We start from the raw sequence: 26579 nt of genomic DNA on the forward strand, positions 1-26579 counted from the left end.
GGATTTCGTTTGAGGCATTGAATCATTCATGATTAGATTAGGAGGGACTGAGTCAACTGGAGGATGCAATAACAATGTGGGACATTCAGAGGCCAAATGCCCAAACTTGGCACAGGTAAAAAAAAGCTCTTGCAAAAACTCCTCGTTTGAGTTCAAAGCATTTTTTCCCATGTGTCCGATAGACACACACGTATTAGTGATTACACACACGAATTGCTTGCTCACACAAACACACACGTTTTAGTGATTATACACACGAACACAAACACACAACTTACACACACACACACACACACACACACGTTTTAGTGATTATACACACGAACACAAACACACAACTTACACACACACACACACACACGAATTGCTTGGACACCACGGCATAGTACGATTATATACTTTCGGGAAAGCGCAGTCATTCTTTCTCTCAGAGCTACTACCTGACGATACCTCCTCTTGCGTTCGAAAGCGTCATGGTAGGTTTTTCTATATGTGCAGCGATTTGTGTGTGTGTGTGTGTGAGAGAGAGAGCGAGAGAGAGAGAGATGTATTTAACTGTGTTGTTGGTGGTTTTACAGGCATCGCCCTTGATAGCGGGGCTTACAGTTGCAGCGGCCGCCTTGGCGGGGAAGTACAGCATTCAAGCGTGGCAGGCCTTTAAAACGAGGCCCAGAGTCCCCCGCGTGCGCAAGTTCTACGAAGGTGGCTTCCAGCCCGTCATGACCCGGCGAGAAGCCGCCCTCATCCTTGGTGTGAGGTATGTTTTTCTTTCCCCCATCACTCTTGACGGTCGTACTCGTTTACTGTACTAAATCTAGGGTTTTTCCTATGCGCAGCCCTTTGTCAAATTTTTCCGTCATTTGGTACATCCCTGCAAAATCCTTAAAAGGACTGTAGATAACAGAGCGAGACTGGACATTTCTTTAAGTGAACCGCCCATCAAAGATCAACGAAAAAAACCCTGGAACTTGGAAGGGCCCTGCACATAACAAATGAAAAGACATGGCAGGGTGTCCGGGTTACTAGGCTTTCTGGGCAGGCTTTACCTCCCCCCCTTCCTGTCATATGTAGTCTCTTTTATGGTCTTCCCTGCTCTTATTATCCGGTTTCTGTCACACTCTGCCTGTCAGGATCTTTCTGTCCACAATCTGACTTGGCCTGCAAGCATAATTAAAACTTTATATCCCCCTCTCCTCCCCTCCTCAAACGATTAACAACAAGGGGTTTAGGATTGCCTTCAAGCAGTGTGCTGGTTTCAGAAAGGCACTTTGATTAGTCAGCCAAGCTTCAGGCAAGGCTTGGGTTTGTGTGTGTGGGAGCATATATTGATACCAAGTTCTACACCCGCTATTGGGCACTGATGACATTAGTGGGGATGTTGTAGTATCTAGTCCATACTATGCATAATGGAGTTGATGGTTATATTGTCTTTGTGTGAATATATGCTCTTATGTGTGTGTGTGTGTGTGAGAGAGAGAATATCTTGATACAGAGTTATACACCCACTATTGGGCACTGATGACGTTAGTGGGGATGTCGTAGTATCTAGTCCATGCTATGCATAATGGAGTTGATAGTTATATAGTCTTGTGGGTTGACTGCAATGGGTATATAACATGCACGTTCCTAAAAGGTGAATTTGGGCATGTTCCTGAATTCATCTAGGCATATATATTGTCTTGTGGATGGACAACCATGAGGTTATAACTTGAACTTTCTTATAAGGTGAATTTGGGCATGTTCCTGGATTCATCTAGGTATATATATAAGGCTTTAGGCAAACACATTGTGAGCAATGTGATGAGTCTGAAATGATTAACATAAGTAAGTTAACCTTTTGAAGAATGAGTTTAATAAAGCCAATTCTTCTTCTTCAATCTTGTCTCAAGCAGCTTGATATGTCTCCACTATGAGTCCATCAATGCACTCATGCAAGGTCAGAATGAGCTCATCTAAGGTTAAACTAGCCAGCAAGTACTCTTTTGCCTATCATTGAAAATGGTAGGTTCATGTATAAGTTAGGATCTTAGCCTTCTCTCCCATAGCGAATAATTCTACTAGAAGAAGGTCATGGGTGCTTGCTGCTCCTGTTACTCGTGCGGCTTCAGATGTAACTAAATGAATGAGACCTGTGGCTTAATTTTTAGAGGAATGATTAAATACGAAGTCCCTTAAGAATAGATAGGTAGTTCAAATGTCTATTTGTTGTTATACTTGTGCTATGTGGAAGAGATGTTGAGAGAGAGTGTTAGGATCATATCGTATAAACCACCCGTGGTTAGCCAATTGTAGGAGCATAAGGACACTGGCATGTAGCTCACTTCCCAACCATAGAGCCACCCCCAAGTTGGAGGTTAGAAGCACCTAGAGACTTGGCTCCATGTGCAAAGCCTTGGTGTCCCATACCACCAGGACACCCCCCTCTGATGTAAGCATGGGGTAGTCTCAGTAGGGCCTAGGGTTGTCAGGTGCGCCACTTATCCTAGGGTGCCACGTGGACATTATTCTCGATTCTAAGGCAGATAATCTCCTTTTTTATGGGCCTCGAGCATGTTGTGAGCCCTAGGCCAAGGGATGAGTTGTCGGGCACCATCTAGGTTAGGGTCATGTCAGTCATGTTTGGGGCACAAACGGTCGACCTTTGGGAAATGGCAACGGCTCAAAACTAAGAAATAGAAACGGCTAGGAAACGGTGGATGAATGATACATAATATAAAAATAATGAAAAAATTAATAACTAGGGAAAAGTTTGAGGAGTACACTGTCATAATTTGAAATAAATAGTGAACAAAATTTGTAGAAAATCACTATGCGAGCACTAGATGAAATAAATCAATGGGTGATTTTTTATTGGAGATTAGGAAACCGAGAAACGGAAACAGAAACGGCGACTCTCAAGAAACAACGTTTTCGGGTTGGACAATGGCTGTTCCTTGTTACTATTGGCACAAGTCTTTGTAAATTCTCTTTGCAAGATGTGTAATGTTGTGCGGGCTAGCTGGGCACTTATTAGACCATTGGTTAGGTGCTGGGGGAAGCTCAAGCCGGCATTAGTCCCTTGTACGAGTCTCGAGCAAGAGGTCAAGCCAAGTGTGAACACTTTTTAGGTCTTTGGCTACGTTTTTGTCAGGACACTACTATAAAGTGGTGTGAACATGGAGTGGTGCCAACCCGAGCCTTACCTAGCCCTAGGTAAAGGCAGCCCAGCTATAAGTGTGGATCTAAAACCTACCTTCAGAGACTTGACGGGCGGTGAGCACAACTTAATCACACTTAAAACTCTTGATGAAACGGAATAATAATAAACTTTGCAAAAGAAGATCAAGAGATGGAGCTAGAGCGCTCTTGCACAAGAGACCGATAGGCCCCAAAGCGTGGCACCCCCGCAGGTATTTATTTATCACTTGAAGTTGGCGTAGCCCTTGTACAACTTCCGAGAAGAGATCTCCTTGCTTCACGTAGAAGGAGTCTCCTTGAAGCTTTCACCCAAGTTTGTTGTGCATACAAAGATCCGTGGCCCACCTTTTTATACAAGTTTGGGGTAAAAAGCATAGCTTTTTCCCTTTTAATAAAATCTTCTACGAATGCTTTTCTGTCTTCTTCTTTTTTTAATTTAAAAAAATTCTATTTGCACACAGGATATGCGTTTTTGTTTTCAGCGTTGCTTTCCCTTTGCGTTTTGCTTCTTGACGATTCTCTCTCTTGCGCTTTGGGATTCGCTACTGAACTGTGCGCCTTCTCGCCGTTCAGCACAACCTGCAGTCCAGCCTGTCGGTTTGTGTTGCAGTCAGCCACACCACGTGGCAGCGCCACGTCACCTCGACGGCTACCAGACCTGCTGCGCTGGCTGCAACCCGGCTGCTCTCCCCCTTGGCCACCTCAACACTGCGCTGGCTGCAACCCGATTTTTTTTCTTGCTGTGCTGCAGGGCTACTACCCGGCTGCCCCCTAGTTGCGCTGGAGGGCTGCTACCCGGCTAGCAATGCTTAAGAAAAGAGGTAAAATACTCAGTCCTGTAACAAGATCATATCTTGCAACATGAGCAGAGTGTTCAGCCCAAGCATAAGGAGGCAGATGAACACTCAAGCGCTTAGATCATCATCTTCATCATCTTCAAGTACAACAAGGTAGCTGTGTAGGTGCAAGCTATCATTCAGCCCATTAATGCACCATTTCAAGGGCAGCCAAGGGAAGGCAAATGCAGCCACCAAGAAGACATCAGTGGCGGCCAGACCTAGTAGCAAAACGCATCAAGACAGGTATGGGCACACTCAGTGGCATAAGTAACGGGTGATTCATGATCAACTTTGGCTGTCCCCACATTATGCATAATTTTCAGCCCATGATGGGACTCTCCTCTGGCCAATTCCATAGACAAAGTACAGTGGCTAACATGCCCAACACTTTCCCCACAGGAATCATGCATCACATATACATTTACATCTTGTTTGCCACTCTCTTTGCCATGTACATCTCTTTCCTTTCCCGATCCATGCGTAGTGGAGGCTATGTAACACGCCGAAGCTTTGGGAGTCTTCTTTCAGCCCTAAACACTCCTGGAAACTTGCTGATGCAAAACGCAGAAATGGAGAGAGAGTAGAGAGAGAGAGAGAGATGTGCTGGAAAATTCAGTATATTACTATAGTACAAAAAGGTACTCTTCTACAGCCCTAGGTTGTCTTCATGGAAAGGGTGATAAACACCAAAATTTTGGTCCCTACTTGGACTCTAAGGATCCAATCCCTAAAGGACTGAATGAGTACAATGATGAGCTACCTTGCCTATTTATAGGCCTTTTGATTCCTTGGAGAACAGGCCGACCAGCAGTCGGCGAGCAGTCTTGGCATTAAATCCATAAAACCCAGCGCAGCCGACAGCTCATGTATTCCTACCTGGTTCAGTCGACAGCGCATCATCCATGCCCTGGCTCCAAGTCGAAGCTACTACCTCATCTGCACCCTGATGCTCCTAAATTCTAGTTCATACTCTTTATCTGGCTGCCTCTTGTGGACCAGCACCGGAGAATGTCCATGGCATCTTTCATGCACGTGACATCCCCCTCTGCTAAACATGATGACGGGATTCCAACCTGTTCTTGGATGACTGTCATCATCCCAATCTATTCCCGAAGTTCCTCTGTCATCCATCCAACTTTGGCAACCCTTTTCACTGAAAACCTGGCCCGGTCTCCAAAACCACTGTGTCTCAAAATAAGATGTATGCATTTGTTCCATCTAGTCCACAATCCAGTCCTGCCATGACTTTGAACACTATCTTGGTCTTCATTCCTGAGAAATGAGTCTGGCACTCTCACATCACCCCTTGGAGGATAAACCTCCCTTGGGACCGTTGCCCGAGAACCTATCTGGCTCACAGGACTGCCATCCCTTCTGGCTTTGTGGAACACCACCAACAAACCTCCTAGGAGCTCTTCCCGATTCTGTGTTCCTTGCCTTGGGCTTCGTATCCGTGTACTTTCTTGTACCTTGGACCTATACACCATCATCTGGAACTAATTCAGTGTTTAGCTTTGCTGAGCCTGATGCTCTGATACCAATGTAATACGCGGAAGCTCTGGGAGTCTTCTTTCAGCCCTAAACACTCTTGGAAACTTGCTGATGCAAAACGCAGAAATGGAGAGAGAGTAGCGAGAGAGAGGTGTGCTGGAAAATCCAGTATATTACTATAGTACAAAAAGGTACTCTTCTACAGCCCTAGGCTGTCTTCATGAAAAGGGTGATAAACACCAAAATTCTGGTCCCTACTTGGACCCTAAGGATCCAATCCCTAAAGGACTGAATGAGTACAATGATGAGCTACCTTGCCTATTTATAGGCCTTTTGATTCCTTGGAGAACTGGCCGACCAGCAGTCGGCCAGCAGTCTTGGCATTAAATCCATAAAACCCAACGCTCCTCTGTTTTGGTCCAGCCGCCTCTGGTTGGTCCAGCCGCCCACCTTGTGTAAGCAGCCGACAGCTCATGTATTCCTACTTGGTTCAGTCGAAAGCGCATCATCCATGCCCTGGCTCCAAGTCGAAGCTACTACCTCATCTGCACCCTGATGCTTCTAAATTTTGGTTCATACTCTTTATCTGGCTGCCTCTTCTGGACCAGTACCTGAGAATGTCCATCACATGCTTGGAAGTCATTGAAGCCTCGTCCTTGTGCACATAAGACTTTATCCTACGAGACATAGCATTACTTGTCTACACCCACGGGGTTTTTTTGTTACAAAGTTCACATGTTAGGCCCTTCACCAAATCTCCAGTGCGATTAAGGTAGCATTACGAGACATAGCATTACTTGTCTACACCCGTGGGGGTTCTTTGTTACAAAGTTCACCTGTTTGGCCCTTCACCAAATCTCCAGTGTGTGTAAGGTAGTTGAGAGCTACCTCACGAGGGTTCACACCCAATTCCCTGGCCAAAGAGTCCATAGTATGTGCAATCATAGATGCGGCTTTTGTGGCCTCCATAAGCTTTTGAACTTGTGGGTTCTTATGAAACATCTTCAACTCTTCCTCCTTGACATTCAATTGTCTCTTTAGACGTTCCATCTCGGCCTTCAACACATTTGGGTCATCTTCATGCATCCCCTATTGGCTTTGAGAGTGCTATCCCACCCGTGTTTGCTTCTCCACATAACTTGTATGCATATGCCTATTACCCAAGGCATCAGAAGCATGTGTACGGAAACAACTGTGCTCTGATACCATTGTAACTACACCGGCTAGGTGTGAACGTCCTTGGGCATAGTCTCGTGAACATTACATGTGTCAATACTCAAAATGTAATTGCTGCGATGCACAACTGAAAGATACATCGTTGCACATGATAATCTACAAAGACAAACACTGCACAATACACCACCACTGGGGCCACGAACAGGCCGGCCCCCCAACAATACTGAAATAAACTGTGTACACGATTCCAAGGGCTTTCTAGCCGGATAATCCAATGCAAATGCAAATATGAAGACAAGTTACCCAAAGAAGAGTGGTGTCGGAGTAGATTGTCGATGCCGGACTCATCAATTGAGTCAAAGTAACCTAGCCATGCAAATGCAAATATGAGGACAAGTTACCCAAAGAAGAGTGGTGTCGGAGTAGATTGTCGATGCCGGACTCATCAATTGAGTCAAAGTAACCTAGCCATGCAAATGCAAATATGAGGACAAGTTACCCAAAGAAGAGTGGTGTCGGAGTAGATTGTCGATGCGAGACTCGTCAACTGGGTCAAAGTAACCTAGCCATACATACACCTGAAGGAAAGTGAACGCGAAACTGTTATTCCAAGACCACGGACGAACACCTGCTCGTACTAGAGCTTGGCTTACACCCTCGTAGAGACTGTGGCTCAAGCCTTCTTGGTGCAAGTACACAAACACGTACATGCACACGAATAGGTATTAGTACATGGTTTCCAATAGCAGGTACTCCTCAAACAAGTACACACAGCCGGTTAATAGCAAATACTGTTGGGGTAAAGGCGTTATGCCCACCCTTATAGTGTGTACAAGCCCATAAGTTATAGTACATAGTACACTTAGTACTTTTAATGTACTAAGTGCACTATGTGTACTAGTGCAATATACATGTGTGATAGGGGAGTCACACACTCATGCCTCATGAGTTGACTTATCCCCACAACTCTCTCTCTCTCTCTCTCTCCCTTGCTTCTCTGTGTATGTCTCCCACATGACCTAACCCTAATTCTCCCATCAACTGGTATCAGAGCTTTGGTCACCAGGTTCTCCTCCCTCTTCTGCTCTGCTGGCCGCCCCCCCTTTTTGATTCCTGGTCGCCTTGCTGATTCCTGGTCGCCCTGCTCCTTGCAGCACAAAAGGGGCTGGCCAACCAGCTGCCCACGCAGCCAGCCCACGTGGCTGCCCAGGCTGCTACTCGGTGAAGAGGCCAAAGGAGAAGCTAGGCGAGCGAAGAGGCGAACTCAGGCGATAAGCTTGTTGCGCTTTGTGGCCACCAGCGGCTGCTGCTGTAGGCGGGTGGCGCTCATAGCGAATACGTCAACACACGCTAATCGTGTAGCGTGGCTGAGGCAGCGAGGAGGCTAGCGCTGGGCGTTCATATGCTAGGCGAAGGCACACGAGCGAAGAATCGTTGGGCGGAGCCCGTCTTGTAGCTTGGCACTAGGCGAGCGAAGCGCACAGCAGCAATACGAAGCACAAGGCTTGAGCGAAGGCGAATACAAGGCGACGCCTGGTCAGTAGCGAAGGGAGCCCGTCGACGTGATTGGCGTCTCTAGTCCACCGACGAAGGGGTCTCCATTCAGAGGCTCGATCACTTGGTACTTCTCTTGAGCGCGGATAGCAACTGGCCTGGCAGCGATCTTCTTGGGCAGAGCCGCTCCAAACCCGAGACCTGTGCCAAAGAAAGCGTTGTTGAGGGGACGGCTAGCTACCCTGGAGGAGGAGGTGGTCTCACGGCACTGTCTCGAGCTGTGGAAGCCATGGCCGGACCCTTTGAGCGGCTGATTGGGTAGCTTATGGAGGATGATCCCCCCGTAGCAAATCACAAGAGCACTCTTTCTGCACCAACAATCTGCAGCAGCAAGAATTGCCCCCATCTCCTGCAACAGCTTGCAAATTGAAGAAAAATCAAAAATTACAAGGTATTTTCCTCAATTTTTTTTTTGGGATTTGCAATTGAGCAAGTACAATCAACAATTGAGCAGATACAGGTGTCAAATTGCTCAATTTTGAGCAAAATTGGCAAAATTGGGTGACATTGGTCACAATTAGGATCAATTTGCAGGACATTGGTCACAATCAGGATCAATTTGCAGGAAATTGGATGTCGAAATTTGGGGCTTTTGATGTAATTGTGCAATTAAGCACTCATACATGCTGTATGATGTGAAAAATTGCACATTTGGGCAAAATTGCAGCAAATTGCAGTGCAAATCAAGGGGCTTTTGTGCCGATTTGGTTGATTTGCATGCAGACGATCGCATTTGATGCTGTGGATAATGTGCTGATGCCTTACAAGCACTCAATGTGCCTGTAAATCAAGGGGCTTTCATGTATTGGATGTATATGTGGCCAGGGGGAAGCATCGTGAACACTCTGGATGCCTTCATGTGCGTCAATGTACCATGTATGATCAGAAATTGATCTGTAAATCAAGGGGCTTTTCAAGTTTGTATGCTTGTTGAGCTTGGCAAAGCAGCATGCAAGACATTTATGCCTTGAATCCTCAAAAATCAGCTTGCAGTCAAGGGGCTTTTGCCCAATTTCTGTTCGGGACTGTTGTATGCAGTGTACAGGACTGTAAAAGTCTGATTTTCACTCATTTGGACAGCCAGGAGAGCATTTATTGCTATTGTACCTACTGGTACAGATTTGGCACAGCTTTGTGCATGTTTTGGCATGGCTGTACACTGTTTTGAGTGACCAAAAGGTTCAATTTCAGTTGCTGTACTTGTCGGTACAGGTTTGGTACATCATTTGTAAGCACTTGGTACTGTTGTACAGTACTTTGGAAGGGCAAAAGAGCACATTTAAGGTGCTGTCCAAAATCTGCAGCAACCAGATTTTGGTGTTTTTCATCACATAAAGTGGGAGAAAAAGTTGCATTTGTGCTTCCGCAGTGGGAGATAAAGCTTGGGAGAATAACTGTGAGCACTTTGTGTGCTTTTGGTGCAGTGTTTGCACATTTTGCAGGGAGTCAGGCATTGACAGGTTGCATTTTGCTATGGCAACCACAGGTGAGAGCTCTTCATTGCTTCACATCAAGAAGCTTGAAGGCTCGCATAATTATGATATTTGGCAAACCCAGTGCTACAATGTGTTGCTCCAGGAAAAGCAGCACAAGCCTATCAAAGAAAGGGGTGTGATGCCCGCTTCTCTTACTGCTGAAGAGTGGGAAGATATGGATGAGCTGGCAAGATCTACTATCATGTTGTCTGTGTCAGACTCATTACTTTTCAGCATTCGTGAAGAGAAGACAGCTTGGGGAATGTGGCAGAGATTGCAGGACTTGTATGCCCAACAAAGTGCCTCAAGCAAAGTGTATTGGTTGAAGAAACTCATAGGTCTTAAGATGAAGGAAGGGGCGTCTATGACAGCCCATCTAAATGAGTTTAATGGTATTGTCAGCCAGGTCATTAATCAAAAGTTGGCAATGGACGATGAGTTCAAAGCCACTTTTCTGTTATGCACTTTGCCAGAGAGTTGGGACACATTCAGGACAGCCACTAGCAATTCGAATGCTATGCTGTCATATGCAGATGTTGAGGGTGCTCTTCTTCAAGAAGAGATGAACAGGAAAAACAACTCTGTTGGAAAGTCCAATGCAATGAATGCACGTGGGAGATCCCAGCAAAGGGGAAAAAGCCAAGAACGGGGAAGGAGCAAGTCTCGCTCCAAAAAGGATTTGGAATGCCATTATTGTGGCAAGAAGGGACACATTAAAAAGCAATGCTACAAATGGAAAAATGATCAAAAAGAAAAGGAAAAAGGCAAAGACAAAGAGAAGGATGAAGCCAAAGATGTAAAGCCAAAGGGCAAAAGTGGAGTCAAGATTGAAGAAATCAATGTGTCACATGCAGGTGGCAGTGAGGATGAGGTCCTCTTTACGTCTTCACTTGTTGATGCTCATTCACTTCTTACAGGTGGTCATGGTATGCACTCATGGATCATTGATTCAGGTGCCTCCTTTCATGTCATAGGTTGCAGAGACTTGTTTGTCAGGTACACTGCTGGCAATGAAGGAGTGGTTTATTTGGGTGATAACCATGCATGCAAGATTCTTGGCAGAGGTGATGTAAGGCTTGTATTTTCAAATGGCTCACAGCTTATGCTCCATGATGTCAGGCATGTGCCTGAGATCAAGAAGAATCTGCTTTCTACTGGACTGCTTGATGATGCTGATTATGTTACCACATTTGGTAGTGGAAAGTGGAAAATTAGTAAGGGCTCATTGGTTGTTGCCAGAGGCTCTAAAGTGGACACTCTTTACTTTATGCATGCAGGTGTTTGTCACCATGCTAATGTAAATGCAACCGAGCTGCCGGAAATCTCTATGTGGCATAGCCGGTTGGGACACATGAGTGTCAAGGGAATGGAGCAATTGTCTCGTTTGGGTTACTTGCCTTCTCTAAAGTTTTCAAGTTTTCAGTTTTGTGAGCATTGTATATATGGTAGGCAACTACAGTGCCCCCACAAGAAAGCTCTTGGACAGAAAGATGCTCAGTTAGAGCTTGTGCATACAGATGTATGTGAGATGCCTCAGCTTTCTTTGGGAGGGGCAAAATACTTTGTGTCTTTTATTGATGATGCCACACGCAAGGTGTGGGTTTATCCTCTTCGTTTGAAGAGTGATACATTCTCAGTGTTTGAGAAGTTTGTTGCTCTTGTTGAGAATCAAACTGGCAAAACACTGAAGGCTTTGCGTTCCGACAATGGTGGAGAGTACATGTCCAAACAGTTTCAGGACTTTTGTGATGCTAAAGGCATCAAGAGGGAGCTCTCTACTCCTTATGATCCTCCACAAAACGGGACAGCAGAGAGGATGAACAGGACCATACAGGAGAAGGTCCGTTCTATGTTGTCACATGCTGCATTACCTCATGGTTTTTGGGCTGAAGCTGTTATGACAGCCGTTCACCTTATAAATAGGTCACCTAACACGAGGCTTGGTGGGAAAGTGCCAGAGGAAGTATGGACAGGGAAGCCTCCGTCATACAAGCACTTGAGAGTGTTTGGTTGCGTTGCGTACGTGCACATACGCAGGGAAATGCGCACCAAACTTGATCCCAAGTCTCACAAATGCATATTCCTAGGATATGGTGACAGAGGTGAAATGGGGTATAGACTTTGGGATCCCATGAATAGAAAGATCATACGCAGCAATGATGTCATTTTTGATGAAACATGCATGTATAAGGAGCCTGCAAGGCAACAGGAGCCTGGCAGAGTCATCTTTGATAATGATGGACATCATGGACAACAACAAAGGGCTGTAAATCAGCCATTACAGCAGGAAAACCAGCCCTTAAATGGTGTTGAAAATGGATCCCTATGGATATACCACAGTTAGAGGAGATACCGGGCATGATATTTCAGCCTTATGGCATGGAACAGGAGCCACCAATGGGTGATATGCAGGCTGGACATCAACCTGCAAATGATGGTCATTGGGTACGGAGGTCCACAAGACCCTCTAGAGCCCCTGACAGGTTTGTTCCAGGGGTTGACTACTTGATGCTTACTGACTGTGGGGAGCCCTCATGTTATAAGGAGGCTTTACAGAGGGCAGACAAGGCTCTATGGCAGCGTGCCATGAAGTCAGAGATGGATTCTCTGCATAAAAATGGAACTTGGAAGTTGGTGCATTTGCCTGCAGGCAAGAAGGTTTTGCCTTGCAAGTGGGTTTACAGGCTCAAAGTTGCACCAGATGCAAAGCCAAGATACAAAGCCAGGTTAGTGGCTAAGGGCTTCAAGCAGGAATATGGTGTGGACTTTGAGGAGATCTTCTCTCCAGTGGTCAAAATGACCACACTTAGAGCTGTGTTAGCTTTGGTTGCACATGATGATCTGGACTTGATTCAGATGGATGTGAAGACTGCTTTTCTTCACGGTGATCTCCATGAGGAGATATATATGCAGCAGCCAGAGGGTTATGCAGTGAGTGGAAAGGAGAAGCTTGTATGCAAGCTGAAAAAGAGTCTTTATGGGCTCAAACAGGCACCAAGAGAATGGTATCATAAATTTGATACATTCATGAAATCACAGCATTTCAGGAGAAGTGACATAGATCACTGCTTGTACACCAAGAAAGCTTTGGATGGCAGTCTATTGATCCTCATCTTGTATGTTGATGATATGTTGATTGCCGGGAAATCTCGTAAAGAGATGGATGCATTGAAAAAGAGGCTGCATGAAACCTTTGATATGAAGGATTTGGGTGATGCAAATCACATTTTGGGTATGCGGATACTTCGGGACAGAAATCAGCATGTGTTGTATTTGTCTCAAAAGGAATACATTGGCAAAGTCTTGCAGAGGTTCAATATGGACGGGGGGAAGAAGACTAGTACTCCTTTGCCTCCATATGTGAAACTCAGTGCTATGGACAGCCCACAGTCGGATAGTGACAGGGCTGATATGGCCAAGATTCCGTATGCTTCAGCTTGTGGCAGTCTCATGTATGCCATGGTTGCTACTAGGCCGGACATTGCATTTGCAGTGGGAGTGGTTTCTAGATACATGGCCAACCCTGGCAAGAAATATTGGGAAGCAGTGAAAGGTGTCATGAGATACCTGAAGGGCACACAGGATATGTGCATTTGCTTTGGCAAACAGGATGCATTAGTGCATGGTTACACGGATTCGGATTATGCCGGTCATCCAGATAACCGGAAGTCTACTACCGGTTATGTATTTACATTCACAGGAGGTGCTGTGTCATGGATATCCAGGATGCAGAAGTGCACTGCCTTATCTACTACAGAGGCCGAGTATATTGCAGCCACAGAGGCTTGCAAGGAGGCATTATGGCTATCTCGGTTAGTGGTTGATTTGGGCTATACAGGGGATATTCCATTGTTGCATTGTGATAGTCAGAGTGCCATCCAGTTGGCAAAGAACCCTGTCTTTCATGCAAAGACGAAGCATGTGGATGTGAAGTATCACTTCATCAGAGAGGTGATAGAGAACAAGCAAATTCAGCTTGTTAAGATTCACACGGATGACAACCCGGCTGATCTGTTGACAAAGAGTTTGCCTCCGGAGCGGTTTGCTCATTGCAAACACTTGATGGGCATTGGATGAGGCCAGTTTCAGCCTTGATATGGCCTTGTATATTATCATGCACATGCTGATTTTTTCTTTTCCTTTACTTAAGGGCACTTTGCCTTTAAGTGGGAGGTTGTTGGGGTAAAGGCGTTATGCCCACCCTTATAGTGTGTACAAGCCCATAAGTTATAGTACATAGTACACTTAGTACTTTTAATGTACTAAGTGCACTATGTGTACTAGTGCAATATACATGTGTGATAGGGGAGTCACACACTCATGCCTCATGAGTTGACTTATCCCTACTATGAGTCATGACCATCTCCCCTTCCTTCCTTGTTGTTTAGTTCTGTAGTTGCCAGGGCACTTTTTACCTTCTTTAGGAGGGGTTTTTTCCCCTGGCTTTATCATTTTGTATCAGCTGGCTTTTGTTCTCTAGAGTCTAGACTCTACACTAGTCACTCTAGAGTCTACACTGCAGTTTGAACTTTGCGCAGTGCACAATGCGCATTTCAATTTTCAATTTTCATTTGCTTCAATTCAATTGCTAGTTTTGAGGTGCTTCATGTTATGATGTTTTAATGTTCAAGTAAATATGGATTTGTTTAAAAAATGCTAAAAAATTAGGGTTGCGTTTGATTCAGGTCAAGGGTTTGAATCAAACTCGTATCATACTTTCATACTCGTTCGCGTTTGACGTTTGATTGACGTTTGAAAAAACTATGATCCCCACAACTCTCTCTCTCTCTCTCTCCCTTGCTTCTCTGTGTATGTCTCCCACATGACCTAACCCTAATTCTCCCATCAAATACACCCAGTACAGTAGATGTAATGTGATATTCATCAGGTACAAGAGGATGTACAACTGATACAAGAGGATGTACAGCTGATACAAGAGGTACAGATGGTACTTCTAATACAATAGTTGGTGCAGCAGGAACTACTGTAAGTACAGCAGGTAAAGTAGGGTTCTCAGCTAGAATAGCACACTGTAGGCTGTACAGCAGGCACAGTAGGGTTTCCAGCAAGTACTGCAGGTATAGGAGTTTTTTTCAACGGGTACTGTAGGTATAGTAGGGTTTTTAGCTGTACAGCAGCCAGCAAGAGGCGTGAATGATAGTCAACTTGTAGATGAGCAGCAGGGAGAGATGCACCAGCCTCCAAATAGTGCGAAAGAGAGAGCAGTTGCGAGCATGGTTGGTATGCAGGAGGTGGAGAGGTCCAACCCCTGTGTGCCACATGGCATAGACCACCTCAAACCAAGGTGGGCACCTCCTTTTGGTGCACACACACACGTGTGTCTACATGGTCAAAAGGGTGCCCGCTGGTTGGGCTGCCCTAACCTGCATCCCTTGGGTCCAGGGCATTGGGTAATGGCTGGTGCCCGACTTTAACACTAGTTTGGTACCAAAAAAGGACACTTAAGTGTCCTTTTTCGGACGATGCAAATAAAATGCTACTTGCGCTAGGAAAGACATATTCAAAATCCCTCTTGAGGAGTTTGAATATGTGACCTAGTGTGTCTTTAAAAAATGTAACCTTGCAATTTGGATGCTGGCACGATAAGGAATTACACCCATAAATAGGACTTGCATGAGACTGCAACTCAGGTTTGAGAAAACCGCCTTATAAGCTTAGAGAAAAAAATCACTAAGCCTCGTGAAAAATTCCAAGTAATTATTTCATATTTGTGTCAAAGATTTTGCCAAGTTTCACATGAAATAAAATTCAATTGAGAGTGTCTAAAATAGTAGGAAGTTGTGTGTGTTTGATACACCACTTTTTAGCATCCATTTGTATCCAAACCATTGCAAGTTTTTTAAGATGATACAATGCTTACTCTATCCATTGAGATCTTAAAGTTATATGTAAAAGCCCCTTGGTAAGCTACAAATATTAATTGTTTCAAAATGTCAAAACTGTACACAACAAAAATTCTGGATTTAGATTCTTGAGTCAAACGCATTACATTCCTTAGTAAACTTGCAACATTTTGTCTGTATAGAATAATCCCGCTAAGGTACATTGTACAAACATAATTTGGGCACCTAAAACCTTTGTTTCATGGTTGTTGAGAGAGAATTTAGAAATTTTGAAAAATGTAGCATGATTGAAAAACTAAGATAGCGCTCAAGTAGCAAGATTTACTTGAGCTTGGGACCCCAAAAAATATGTATTAACTTGGTTTTGAACTATAGAATCATTTCCGATTGCCAATTTGCACTAACATAACCTTAGTTTTATGGAAGTACCTTTGGAAGGCCAAAATTTTTCTCTTTTTCAGCATCTTGGTAATTATGAGATTTTTGTTATAGTTCACAAGTAGCTTAGGAACTAGGACCTAAAGGAGATTGTGTTGTTTTGAAATCCCAAGTTCTACCAATTGACTTTTACAAACATGAAAAACATGATTTATTCAAGAAGTTATAGGCATTTTATGGGATTTTTGACAAAACAGCTTCAAATTTCAATGAAAATTTCAAGTTAGAGTTTTTTGTCAAATTTTTTTTTTTTTGGAGAAATGATCCTTCTATTAGTTAATGAGAAAACGCCATATGGCTACAAAGCTCACCTCGCAAGGAGGGATAGAAAACACAATGAACACCTGAGCTCCCCCCCGTGGCTGGCCGCTCTCTGGGGGGGGCTACCTAGTAGTACATGAGGGAGGTGAGAAAAGCCAAACTGGCGGCCTATAGTGCCAAGTGACATCCTCGTCCCTCACGGTGAGGAAAGGGCCAGGCTGCCAAGTGCGGAGGAAAGCCTTGCGGCGCCCTCTCATGCGATCCGAGTCGCCCTGGAGTTTCCCCCAGTGTCCTCTCAAGGTGTGAATGATGTCCACCCAGAGGGCCTGTATGACCTCCGCCGGTGGAGTCGCCTGGTGGTCAATGGCCTCCCTGCATCGGGCTCTCCATATGTGCCAAGCCGTCATGCTGCTGATCATCTCCCATCTCTGTCCGACCCCCTCCTGAGAGGCTGCCGAAGAGAAGTCTGGCGTCGGAACCACCGCCATCGCCCTGTCAGAGACTTGGATGGTCACACTGCCAGGGACGTCCTCATATCCAAGTGCAGGGCCGCTGTCCGTGGCCCAAGCCACCGCACCCCACGTCACCAACATCTCACCTGGTGAGCCTGCAAAAACCATCCTGACAGCGCGCTGCCAGACCTGCTGTGCCTGTGGGCAATCCCATAAGCAGTGCCGCTGTGTCTCCTGTGCATGGCCGCACCGAGGGCAGGACGCTGGGTGTCTGCCAAAAGCTAGCTAAGCCCCCACAGCCAATCCTCTATGCGCTGTGAGCCAGAGAAATAGCGTCACCTTCCGGGGCCAGAAACTGGCCCAAAGGCACTGCCAGAAGTCCCTAAGAAAGGCGGGGGAGAGCCCCTGTCGCCGCCAATGCTCAGCCGCTGCCGGGGTGCTCGCTATCCTGTGTCTCTGAATCCGCCGCCCCAGCCTCGCTGTGTACTGAAAAAAGGGGATGGCAGGGCTGGTAGGGGCCGAGTAGGGATCTCGCCAAAACCACTCACCTGGGTCCCACTAAAGGCGAATAAGAGGCCTGCTGTCCCAAGCCCATAATCTCCAAGAACAGTCCTCCCCTATCGAGGCCGGTGAGGGGTCTACATGCCACTGCCTCTGATGGAAGCCGACCACCCGTACCCTCTGAAGAATGCAACCCTGGAGCCCATCCAAATCTAGTCGTGTCCTCTGAAGCTGGCCACCCTCTCCCACCTCGAAAGTGAGTGGGGTGACTCTCTCCGCTGTGCCGCAGACCGCTAGAAGGATCTCATGCCGAGTAAAGACACCCATCCACTGTGGAGGTGGAGGGTCCTGTACTGGGGTCCGCCACTCCCGGGGGATGGCCGCCTCAATGTCCTGTCTCATCAACTCTCTGCCCCTCATCCCACTGAGCCTCCTCTCCTGAGCCTCTGGAGGCAGCTCCTGAAAGCATATCCAGTCATCTAGGGACTGGGCCGGGCCGGAGCTCAACGGGCCCCACGACACGTGAGACCGCGAGCCAACCATATGGCCACTGGGAAGTCGAATCAAGGGGTTCCAGATCAATGGCTGCCTCAGGCGCTCCTCATCGGTGCCCGGGGGAGTCTGGAAGAGGGACGGCCTCAGATGCGCCCAGGCCCTCAGAAGGCTGGCTGCAAAACGCTCCTCGAAGCCAAGGCCCACTCCTCTGGATCGCTGCTCCGTAAAGATCCACCTGATGCTGGGGGTCCAGGGGCCGCTAAGAGAAGGAGTGCGGCTGAGCATCCTGGAAACAAGAAACTCCTTCCACGGCTCATCGCCTGGTAGGAGACCACGAACTACCAACTTGCCAAGCAAAGCTCGGCTTTGGCAAATAGGATCTACAATGCCCAGGCCGCCTCTCTCCCTCGGCTAAGTGATCACAGCCCATGCCACCTTGGCCCTGGCGGGTCGCCCGTCGCCTCCGGACCAAAGAAAGTTCCTGATGAGCCTCTGCACCTGGCCAATGCACGCCCGAGAGAAGGCCCAGCAAGAAGTGATGTACCACATGGTAGCGAGCAGAACCTGGTTGGCCACAACTACTCGGCCAGCCAGAGATAAACGAGCGGTACTCCAATACAGAAGCTTCTTCCGAATGCTCAGAAGAAGGGGGGCTATCTGCTGCTCCGGAGATATATCAATGCCCACATAGCATCCCAAATAACGCACTGTAGTGCCGGGGGGCAGCCACTGAAAACCATCAACTGGCCTCCAAGTCGGGGGGGGCATAGAACTGACCCACAGCCCACACGACTTGTGCCAATTGATCAAAGCGCCCGAAGCTCTGCAAAACCTGTCCATGGCTGAGGCGAAACGGCGGAGGTTCTCCTCACCTCCCTGAAGATAGACAGCAGTGTCATCCGCAAACTCCGAGTCTAGGAGCTCCTCCGAGGTGCGGATGGGAAGCTGGAGGCCCCTCAAACCTGTATCCTGTGCCGTCAAGAAGGTGCTCATGGCCTCCGCCACAAAAAGAAAAAGAAAGGGCGCCAAGGGACACCCCTGCCGCACCGAGCGCGAGAGCTGGAATCTCTCTCCGCACACGCCCTGTATCAGCACCTGGCTATGAGCCGAAGTGTAGAGTGCAGAGACCCCACGGATCCACTGAGGGGGGAAGCCCATCCTCTCCATAGTGCCTTCCAGGAAGGCCCAGTCCAACCGATCATATGCCTTCTCGAAGTCGAGAAGGAGCACCGCCAGATCCTCCTGCCGAAATCTAGCCAAAGCCGTAGCCTCCCAGAAAGAGAAAATGTTATCCAGGATGCTCCTATCCTGGATGAAGCCTGTTTGCGTGGAGTGGATGATGTCCGGAAGGTGAGGCTGAAGCTGCCTGCTGATCGCCTTAGCTAGGACCTTGTAGGCCGTGCCTAGTAAGGTGATCGGTCTCCACTGTCTAATCTCCAGTGTGTCTCCTCCCTCTTTGGGGATCAAGTGAATCAACCCCTCTGCCATGCTGTCCGGCATGACTCCCGTCTCCATAATCTCCTGGAAAGCCAATCTGAAGCCCCTATGAAGGAGGCCCCAGTACCTCTGGAAGAAAGCCACTGAGAGACCGTCCTCTCCTGGGCATTTGCCCCGAGGTAATGCCTGAAGAGCCTCCTCCAGTTCCGTATCCGAGAAGGGGGAGAGAAGGGAGTGCTGCAAATGGGCCGGCACAACGGGTCTCGTGAAGCTCCAGACTGCCTCCCTAGCCTCTCTCACCCTGTCGTCTGCTGGCTCAGCAGAGAGAAGATCCCTGTAAAAATCTGTGGCTATCGCCCGAACCCTGGGTGGATCCACCACAACCTGGCCATCAGCCTGGCGAAGCCGCCTGAGACCCTCTCGTCTGAAGCGAGGCCCAGTCGCCTCAAAGAAATCCCGAGTCACTTTGTCTCCAGCCTGAGTCCAAAAAGAAGCCCGAGCATGGAATCGGAACTCCACCCGCCTCTCCTCGATGGATCTGATCTCAGTGCGAGCTGTCTCCATCTGCTCTGAGATCCAAGGGCTCAGGGGATCTCTCTCCTGGAGTCTCTGGAGGGACGCTAGACTCCTCCGAAGGCTCCTCTCCTGCTCTCTGAAGGCCTCCAGACGGTCCATGGCAGCCAGTCTGAGCATCCGACTGATCTCCTGCAAGCCACTGGCAAGATCACTGGCTGCCGATCCTCTCCTGAACTGCAGCTCCTGCCAGACCTGCTCAACTCTGATCGCGATCTCAGGCTCCTCTATGAGACAATCTGGAATCCGGACACTCTGGCCCCGCTCTCCTCTCGTAGGGTCCTCAATCTGGAGAAGCACTGGAAAGTGGTCTGAAAACGAGGAGCCTGCAAGTATGCCCACAGTGCCACCTCTATCACAAGCCCACTCATCAATGTAGAACCTATCGATGCGGGAGAGGTTAACTCCTGTGGCCCGTCTATCCGAGCGCGAGAAAGATAGACTCCCCTGCAACCGGCCAAACTCCGGGAGAGTCCACGGATCCTGGCCTCTCACCTGTAGTACAAGCTCCTCCCAGGCAGCGAGCTCTGGCCCATGAATGGTCTCCTGGCTGCCCCCCATCCTGTCCTCTGCATCCTCCAGCATGTTGCAATCCCCTCCTAGGCACCAGTGGTCTGCCAAGGGGAGGGACTGCCTAATGGTGCTCCAGAACTCGGCTCGCCCGGGCGCCCCGTTAGGGGCGTAGAAGTTGAGGAAGCCAATGCGGTCTTCCCCAACCCGAAGGATGATCCACTGCGCTCGACCCTGAACCAGGGTGCCAGAGTCCACAACCTCGGATAGAAGCTGCTCGCTGACTGAGATGCATACTCCGCCCTGGTTCCCCTGGGGGCCATATGCCGGGGACCAAAAGGTGTGACTCCTGCCTGGCAAGATCTTCCCGCAGGTGCGGGTACGCCCGGCAGAAAGGTGGTGCTCCTGGATGAAGAGGATATCTATGGGTCCTCCAACGAGGGCCCTTTGGATCTCCTGGCGAAGTCTGCCCCGACCAATGTAGCAGCGATGTCCACCGAGACCCTGGATGTTCCATGAGAGGATCCTCATGGATGAGCTGTGGCAAGTGAAGCAGCCGCCACTGGCTCACCCCTCTCAGCCGGCCCAGATGATTTGCCCTCCACTCTGTGAGTCTTGGGCGCCGGCTTGGAGGGAGAATAGTCACTGTCTGTCCGGGTGCGGAGTCTCTCCAGAAAGAGGGTGACCTGTGTCTGTGTCCAGCCCCACTCCGCCTTCGCCCTGTCTAGGGCATAGGCGTGAGACCAATCCTCAGCATATAAATATCGAAAGGTAGGCTGCACCCTCGGGGCGGCATGGAGGAGAATCAGTAGCACCGCCTCAACTGATGTGTGGACCGGATCCACCCGCCAATCTCCTATACCAAACAGGCTCATGCGGGCTGAGTGTAGTCGGGTCTGCAATAAGTCCGTGAGCCCCAAGTCACTGAAGTGGTGAGAAAACTCCAGTATCTGGTCACGCAGAACTTCCTCTACAGAGTTGCAATCCCATGCTGTGTCTGGGGCAACGCTGAGAGGAAAGGAGAAGGCCACCATGCTGCTCACCACTGAAGGAGAACGAGAGGGATGGCACACCACGCAGACTCGCAAGGGCGCGACCAGTGTCTCGAATGGGCCAGCATCCAGCTGGAGGCACCTGAAAAAACTGTAATCCACTGGTAGCCCCATCACTCGCGGGGGCCCCCCAGGGGATGCTGGAGAGAACTTTGTGGCGGGCGAAGCTAGGATCGCCATCTCCACCGGCCCGGAGTGTCGGTGAAACAGCCGCTGGACTGAACTCTGGCCTACCCAGCTGCGCTGCCCCGGGGCAGTGGGTGGTCTGGCGAAGTATCCTGGAGAGGCCGAAGGAGGGATGGGGGCTCGCGGCGAGGAGGGGGGAGAGCGAGGGGAGGATGGAGAGGCATCTGCCAGAGGATAGGTGTCAGGGGGGGCCGCCGGAGGAGGTGGGAGGGGGGGGGCGGGGGGGGGGGAGGGGGGGGAGGGGAGAGTGCTCTCCAGGAGGGGGGGAGGGGAGCCGGGGGTCGCAGAGTGCGGCCGGGGATCCTCAGGAAACTGTTCCAGGGAGGGGGCAGGGTCCCCCGCGGGGGGAGGCGGGAGTGGGGTCTCCACGTGGGAGGCTCCACCATCGGCCTCAACAACGGGCACTGAGTCTGAATCCTCGTCCATCGGGGTGGGACCTGCAGGCCGCCTATCCCTGACAGGAGCATAAATGCGGGTAGGTGCCTGTACGCCAGCCGGAGTCGCCTGTCCACCAGCCTGTCCGCCAGCCTGTGCTGCCTGCTGGCGTCTGCGACGGTCCCTGCGGGCCGGGCGTTTCCGCCGGCGAACCTCCTGCCAGCCGCCAGCCTCCTGGGTCTGCGCGGCGTTCTCCGCCGGAGCCTGCTCGTCCGATGGTGGCGCCTGCTGTGGCGAGCCAGGGATGTCCGATCTCGGAGGTGGATGGCCACCTCTCGGGTCTCCTGCAGGGGGTCCAGAGGTAGCATAGCGTGAAGGATGAACCCCCTTGCGGGGACATGCGCGTGCGAGATGGCCCATCTCCCGACATGCGAAACACTGGTCGGGGAGGCCCGAATATTCCACGCGCTGTATCAGATGTCCTCCAGAAAGACAAGGGAGGAGGATCGTCTTCGGGAGGGACTCCGGTGACGGAACCACAACACGAATGGCCGGGAGTCCTGCTGCCCGAGCAACCACTGAGGCCGCGGTCTGTGGCACCTCCACCACTTGCCCGAAAGCCCTGCCTATGGACGGCAAGAGGGGCAAGTACTCCCTTCGGAGACCTGGAAAGCAGACGGTGATGGGGAATCCAGTCGCGCCTGCCAGTGGATCAGACGATGGGTCGAAACCGTGGGTCCATCGTGCCAAGAACGCCCGAGAGGAGCGTAGGGCAATGGGGCTCCGAGCCAGCACCCTCTGAGCTGCTGGTGGGGACTCGAACTCCACCTGGTAGTAGCCGCGGCCTAAAAAATCCACGCTGACGATTCTTGCAGTCTCGCCGATGAGGCTACCCTGCAGTAGGTCGCGTAGCTCTCTCCGCATTGGGCGGCTACCCACCACCTTGCAAACTAAGGAAGAGGCCTCCAAAGAAGAAACGGAGGACGCGAGAAGCTGCTGCTCTGCATCTGAGAAGTCTAGTCGAAGACCTGTATCGGTCGGGGCTGACGGAGAGGCTGCCATGGAGTCCTCCTGGGGGAAAAGACCAGGTACTGGCTGAATCGACGAGACGAACCCAAGAAAAAACCTCTCCACTTCGCGGAAGTCGCGGAAAAGGAAAAAAGGGGACGGGGGGCTGAGGCAGGGAGAAAGGGAGAAGCAGGGACGGAGGGCTGAGAGGCCGACGATGCGAGGGGGGGGGGAAGAAAGGAAGGAGGCGGAAAAGGGGGGGGGAGGCGGAGGAAGGAGGGCGAGGGGGGGCTGCGCAGAGAAGGCGAAGGGGGGAAGAGGAGGGCGGCGTGGAAAAGGGGAGGGAGGGCAAGCGGCGCAGGCGGGGGGGCTGAGGGGGGCAGGCGGGATGAAAGCGGGAGAGGGGAGGGGCTGCGGGGACAGGCGGGTGAAGGAGAGGGGGGAGGAGGCGGCGGCGACAGCGATGGGGGAGGCGCAGGGGGCAGCGGGCTCACGCACGTTCCCTGTTGAACAGCTTTTGAAGTTTCTTCTTAATGCTCATAAGTACTTTTTTGTCAAATTTCTAATATAGCTTGTGTTTTGACATCATGAAAAATCTCCTTTATTTTTTGACTTTTAACCGACCTATGGTTGAAACAAGGTGTAGAAATGTTGTTTCTAGGTTCCCCAAAAAATTCCAAAGTTTTGGTGAGAAACAGGACACTTTAGTGTCCAGTTACAGAACTAGTGTAATGAATGTGAACAATAAAGGTTATAAAACCCTTGGAGAAATAAACAAGGGTTAAATGAATACTTGCCACTTGTTCACATGCCACAAACCATGTCAAAATACACGGCACTCGCACGGTTCATGGGTGGGCGTCCCTTGCCCGTGAATTGGACACGTCATAAAGGCAATCACACGAGAACTAGTCATGCAAAATCAGTTTCAAGCAAGCAGAGATCCGTGCACATGCATTATGCAATGGATACATCTCCCGTTCTTGAAACCTGTAGATAGTAGGTCTTCCTGAGCACAGAACTGGCTCTCATTGGGAAACTTGAAACTAGGATCCCTAAGAGTGGGTTCCACGTTGTGGCCACACTACGGATGACGAGTCCTGGCCTCGCGTAGGTGAGACGAGTACTAGCCTCAGTATGGGCGGTACAAAGCTCCTTGGCCTCCCCTACCTTGACACAAAATAGGGGAAGACCACTTGGGCGGCCAAATGGTGACCTGAGCAAACAAGCTTACATGCTAGCGAACATGGTTGCTTTGCATCTGCGCTCATGATAGAAACTCAAAAAATGCACAAAGGCAGTCAACACAAACTGGGATGTCAAAAAAGAAAAAAATTTGCTAGCCCTAAGCTTATAAATCAAACTGGCAGTAGGTCTCATCTGTGGTGTCAACATTTACGGTGTTTGCAGTTTGCAACTACCTGTGTGCAAATCGATCTATAGCAAGGTTAGGCTCTAATACCCACTATGATATGCTTGCAAGAGTTTATGAGAGAGAGAGAGAGAGAGAGAGAGAGAGAGAGAGAGAGAGAGAGATGGAACACAAAATGTAAGCACACGACAAGTAAAAGTTTTAACAGATTGTTGCCCAAGTACAAAATAGAATGCAAGTAGATCTCCCTGATTACAACCAAATGCTGCTGTTGGGAACAACTGCTGAGACCAACATTGACTGCTGCAGATCAGAACCAGCTCTTCGTGCTCTTGAGTAAGGCTTTGTTGCAGGAAAACTTCAGGGGTACTGAGATATTGAACAATGACCTCGGCCCTATATATAGGGGGCTGTGGAGCTGTTGGCCAGCTCCCACGACCATAATATTTTTCAATATATGGGGCTGTCCAAGAAAGCTCGGTGGCTGGCCCACAATTGCATAAACTGCAGGTCTGGCTGCCTAAAATGCAGCCCAAAGCCATGCCAAACTAGCTGCGGCCAGCACTGTAGGGGCAGGTGTATCACAATCCATGGCTTCCATAAGATTGTGAAAGAAAAAAAAAAGACTGTTAGAAGACTCTACTTTTAGTAAATGGTGTGGTGCTGTCTTTGATCTCTTTTTTTTTTGTGAGGGGGGGTATTGGGCTGGCGTATGCATGTTTGCCACTGACCAATTGTTGTACCTTTCTTGAATGTATCTTGGAGAAATTAATTCTCACTTTCTTTCATGCTACAGAGAGAGCGTGGCACAGGCCAAGGTTAAAGAGGCACACAGGAAAGTTATGTCTGCTAACCATCCTGACACTGGAGGCAGTGATTACTTGGCATCTAAGATAAACGAGGCAAAAGACTTGCTACTTGGACAAACAAGGGGTGGTGCTTCTGCTTTCTAGATTTCGCAGCATCTAGATAGAGCATGAGAACTGATACAGCTGTGCAGTCTGTCAGGCTTGCCAGCCTTGATATTTTAAAGCTTTTTGAGCAGACTATCACGAAGTCAATAGTTGTAGCCACATTCTTTGAGAGTCATTTGTAAAAACAGGTTTCAACAAGGTTCACAACAATGATGTGGATTATAGTTCATATTGTTTTCTCATTACACAGCTCACAAGGTTGGTGTCTTTATTTCTGTTTTAGGAGTAGTGAAAGGTCAGGCAGAAGAGATGCCTCTATTGTAAGAATAATAACACTTGGAGGTTTCTGTGCGTTGTGTGTGTGTGTGTGTGTGTGAGAGAGAGAGAGAGAGAGAGAGAGAGAGAGAGAGGGTTTGTGTGTGTGTGTGTGTGTCTGAGACCGTGAGGGCCTAAGAATGTAGAACAAATGAAATAATGAAATGGAAATGTGAGGCAACGTGAGGTGAGCATGTGAATGTCTCAAGGTTTTGAGTGGCGACGTAAATTTTTCCCTTACCTTCTTGGATGGTTGAGGGGTACAAGTTATGAAGTTGGTCATTTAAGGGGTTGTGAGGTGATCCCTTTATACTTCTAAGAATCAGGAGAGAGAGAGAGAGTAGATGTCAACAAAATATTCGAGTACAATATTTGTTTGGGGTCTCTTTAGTGCGATACATGTTTTAGCCATTTTCAATGTTTCCATTTGTATATCTGGTTGATGGCCCCAATTGTGTTCTAGTCAAGCATTTTCCAAATCTTAGTTCTCAGCTTAGTAGTTAGGTGAGTAGATTAATTCCAAGCAATATTCTTGTTTACCTTTCAAACTACTAAAAGTAATCAATTAAGATTAAGGCTTTTAATTAGCTTATAATCACTTGATTAGTCCTAAATAAATATAAAAATCTCATGGACCTTGATTGCATGTCCATTTGCAATTCCATGCCTCAATTTTTGTAATTGTGCCCTTATCAATAATTAGAGAGAAATTGGTAAATAGTTGAAGATAATCATTTACTAATTGAGCTTCTTCCATAGTTTTTGCTTCCATCGATTCTTAGTAGACATTTTGTCAATGGAATTGTTTGCTTCTAGACTCAAATTAAAAGCCTTTCAATTACTTGGGATAAGAAGCTTTCAAAATACCATGCTTAACATACTCTATCCATTCTTTCTGTAACATATCCATCTTCACTAATAAAGAAATGTCCATGTAATAGATAAATTTATGAGTTTTTATGGTATAAAAATCAATGATTTTATTAAATGAGCCATTTCTACTTAGAATCTTCAAATTCTGAGCCCAAATTCGAAATCTGCGCGTTCACTGTGTGGTCCACACGTACCGTTACGTGGACACCCATGGTGTCCCTGACCAGATAAGGTAAAGGTA

At 48.5% G+C, this 26579-nt stretch overlaps 1 protein-coding gene across 1 annotated transcript; it reads left to right on the forward strand.

The window, feature by feature from the left end:
* Nucleotides 1-341: 341 nt before the first annotated feature.
* LOC147615405 (mitochondrial import inner membrane translocase subunit TIM14-1-like) lies at nucleotides 342-25395 on the forward strand. Its single transcript, XM_086779502.1, has 3 exons — nucleotides 342-476; nucleotides 579-757; nucleotides 25033-25395. Exons 1-3 carry the CDS (start codon nucleotides 474-476, stop codon nucleotides 25187-25189), a joined length of 339 nt encoding a protein of 112 aa, XP_086635628.1. The 5' UTR covers nucleotides 342-473; the 3' UTR covers nucleotides 25190-25395.
* The last annotated feature ends 1184 nt before the right edge of the window (nucleotides 25396-26579 follow it).

This window comes from Cibotium barometz, chromosome 40, assembly GCF_041138505.1.
Source record: "Cibotium barometz isolate CiBa-2024 chromosome 40, ASM4113850v1, whole genome shotgun sequence".
Lineage (NCBI taxonomy): Eukaryota > Viridiplantae > Streptophyta > Polypodiopsida > Cyatheales > Cibotiaceae > Cibotium > Cibotium barometz.